The sequence below is a fragment of the Callorhinus ursinus genome, unplaced genomic scaffold (assembly GCF_003265705.2).
Source record: "Callorhinus ursinus isolate GAN/ISIS: 27379988/994484 unplaced genomic scaffold, GSC_fseal_2.0 scaffold44, whole genome shotgun sequence".
Classification (NCBI taxonomy): Eukaryota; Metazoa; Chordata; class Mammalia; order Carnivora; family Otariidae; genus Callorhinus; species Callorhinus ursinus.
The window spans coordinates 4907474-4910882 of record NW_027397106.1 but is presented as its reverse complement, the minus strand read 5'-3'; the positions used below and the strand labels follow the sequence as shown (position 1 = coordinate 4910882).

The following is a 3409-nucleotide window of genomic DNA, read 5'->3' as shown; positions in this document are numbered from 1 at the left end:
ACACACACACACACACACACACACACACACACACACACACACACACATCCGGCATTCCCAAGTGAGGTCTGCCCAATGGCAGGAGGTGGTATCACCCAATGACATCATTTTGAGGTCTCATGAGATTAAAAACAGAGAGAGGAGGGTCTGAGAGCCCAGAGAAGGATGCCATTGGCTCTGAGGCTTATCTTGGAGAAAAGAAGGGGGAGTGTAGGGGAGGTTCCTCTTCTGTTTTCTCTGCCCAATCCTTAGCACCCTCAAAACAGAGGGCCAGAGGACCCTCCCCCTTTGCCCCAGGCCCTGGTTGTTGTATAATTCCACAGGCTGTTGACATTATGTAACCATACTAGGCAAGCCAAGTCTCTGCCCCAGCCCCTCCCCTCCATTTCAGGCCTAAAACTGGGAAAAAAGAGAAGACATTTTATCTGGTCCCATCTAGTCCCATGCCCAGCCAAAACAAAAACAAAAATTAGAGCATCCTGATGCAGGGTTGCCATGGTAAATGCCTCCCCACCCCAACTACAAGGGATGTGTCCAGATGTGGAATAATGACAGGGAGTTGGGTGTGGGGTGTTTCTGTGGGGGTGTGAAAGATGAGCATAATGTGGTTGGCATTGGGATTGGACCAGAGGAGGGTGCAGGATAGGCATAGCCTCTTGGGGCTCACCCAGGTGCCCTCCACCACTCCCCCCACCACACCCGGGACACCCAGGCTGGTTCCTTAAGGGAACCTAGGCACCTGTGAAGGGTCCTGAGATGCCAAAGCCCCCTGGGGTGGCAGGGAGGGGAGGTGGGCCTGTTGGGCAGGAAAAAGTCTGGACCCATTCCTTGAAATGGGCCTTTAGGTCCTCTGACTTCAACAAGGACCACAGAGGACCTTTGCACAAGCGCCAGGGGAGGATGCTTATAGTGGTCCAGAGAGTTTGCTTAGGAGGGGCCGGAGGATGGAGGATGGTGCAGGTGGGGGGTGGGGGAGATGCCGATACCTTTCCTTGGGTCATGGTGCCGTGTCTCCGGGAAGGGGTCCCTGAGGCAGGGGCGGCCGCTTGGGTCACCGCAGCCTGCCTGCGTCTCTTCCTTCCTCCGCGTGGGTTCTAGCAACATCCACTGCAGCCGGGCCAGGCGGACCGGAACGTACCATTCCAGCGCGGGAGGAGGAGGGGGTCGGGGGCGGGCCGGGAGGCTTGCTGCGGAGGCCGCTGCGGATTTACAAGCCCAGGGGTAGGAGGCAGCGCACCGCCGCCTCCCCCGTCCCCTCCATCCGGTGCCCTCATCCCGGGACCAGGGAGCGCGCACTGCAGAGCCGCCCAAGTGGATGGGTCCGCAGGGCGGGAGGAGGTGCGGGGACTCCGTGACACCCGACCAGCTGATGCTGCCTGCCTGTAACCGGAGCTGGGTGTCAGGGCCTTATCTCTCCACCATCTCTGCTGCTGACAGGCTCTCTCCAAGCTTCAGCCTCCCACCTCCCCGCCTCTGGATGCGGCCCCAGATTTCTGTCTCCATTTCCACCTCTCTCCTCCTCTGTTTCATCACCCATGGCAGAGTGGGGAAAGTCTCCCAGGGCTTGTCTACCCTCCCTGGCTTCTAACAGGGAGTTAGTTCCTATGGGTCTTTGGGCAAGCCATGAGGGCGCCTCTCTTGCCTCCATGTTCCAGTCTGTGAAATGGGAGCAATGGGCCCCGCCCCACCTTGTCACTGAGGCCTGGTGTGGGAGGATGCTGCTGCTGTTTTTTTCAACCCTGCTGGACCATTTGACCAGACCTTTCCAGAAAGACCTCTAGTTCTGTCTCAAAGCCTCTCCAACCTCCATCCCCACCCCCAAACTGCTCCCTTTCTGCCTCCACTCTCAGCCTCGATCACCCCACCTCCATCTTCCCCCCATTCTGGAGCCCGTCCCATCCCCTTTCCCAGGCTTGTCCCTGGGAATCGGCCGTCACCAGGCCCTGTTTTCCAAAGCTGCCTCAGTGTCGCTGTGGAGTTTGCAATCTCAAGAGCTGGGCTGGATTCCCAATTTAATCACCCACTGGCCTTGTGACTTTGACAAGGCCTTAATGTCTCTGAGCTGCAGCATCTCCTACGGAAAGGAGGAGCTCTCTCCTTCCCAGATGGACTGTAAGACGCACAGGGTATGGCAGGGGAAGCACACTGAAGACCACAGAGTGCTATCAGTGTGTGAGTTATTATTAACTGAGCAATCTCCTACCGGAGTATCTTGGGCTGCCCCAGGGTGAGGACTCAGAGATCTGCCTAGAAGGATCTGAACCTCATAGGATTGGATGGGAAACCAAGACCAGATGCGGGGGTGGCCGCTGACCTGCTTCTCTGTCATCTCCCAGCTAGACCCACCTAAGGGTGGTGAGAAAGCAGGGCCTTGGGTGGGCAGGTAGATTACTGAATCTTGATTCCAACTCTGCTCACTCTTTGTGCCCCAACTCCCATAGCTACCAACTGCCCACATGCTTTTACTTATGCAACTGGGCCTCCCTGTCTAGAGGCTCTCTCAGCCCTCAAAACCCTGAGGCTCCCCCCCCATCCTCTCCTCCCTGTCCTTTCAATGGCCTCCCCAGCCCTTCTCCCAACGCCTTCCTCCTGCAAACTGTCGTCGTGGGCCCCACCCCCACCCCCATACCACTGCGGCCCAAGGGCTGCCTGGCCTGCCGCTCCCCTGTCTGAATCTGTTTTCTGGAGTGGTTTTCTTCTCCTGTTTGACAGCTTAAGTGCCTCCTCCTCCAGGAAGCCCTCTTGGCCCCTGGTCCAGGTTAGATGTTTTCTTCTCTAGTTTCATAGCACCTGTCACATGGCACTGTGGAGTTTCTTTGTCTGTCTCCCTGGTAGATTCTAAGAGATCCTGTCTAGCGGTTTTTATGTCGGCAGGACTGAGTACTACTATGCTAGGCATGCGGAATGCGCTCAATAAATCCTCACCGTGACTATTACCCAGACATATGGTGTTACACAGAGCCTGGATTTATGTAGGCCTGAATTTATTTGTGACTCTCACTTGCTCCTTCTCTCCCTGTTTACTCCATTCCTGCCACACAGGCCTCTTGGCTGTTCTTTGACGGGCTAAGCATGCTGTTAGCTCAGGGCCTTTGCGCTTGCTATGTCCTCTGCCTGGAATATCAGATTGCTGCATGGCTCACTCCATCACTTACTTCCTGGCTCTGCTCAGACATTACCTTATTGGGGAGGCCTTCCTGATCCTATACAAGTAGTAATGCTGCCAATGTACCCCCACCCAGCTCATTGGACAGTCTCTTCCTTGACCCAGCTTTATTTTTCCTTCCTTGGCAATTGTCATCTCTGACACATACCTTTTGTTTAGATTTTTGCTTCCTCTTTCTGTCTCTCTCTCTCTCTTTCTACTAGAATGTCAGCTATACGAAAGGAGGCACTTTGATGGGTCTAT

At 55.4% G+C, this 3409-nt stretch overlaps 1 protein-coding gene across 1 annotated transcript in view; it reads right to left on the bottom strand.

The window, feature by feature from the left end:
* The window catches only part of FAIM2 (Fas apoptotic inhibitory molecule 2), a 33537-nt gene extending 32227 nt beyond the window's left edge, over positions 1 to 1310 (bottom strand). Inside the window, exon 1 of the mRNA XM_025883403.2 lies at positions 987 to 1310. Coding sequence (XP_025739188.1) covers positions 987 to 1001 — 15 coding nt within the window. The 5' untranslated portion in view covers positions 1002 to 1310. The remainder of the gene's footprint in view (positions 1 to 986) is intronic.
* Positions 1311 to 3409: the final 2099 nt, after the last annotated feature.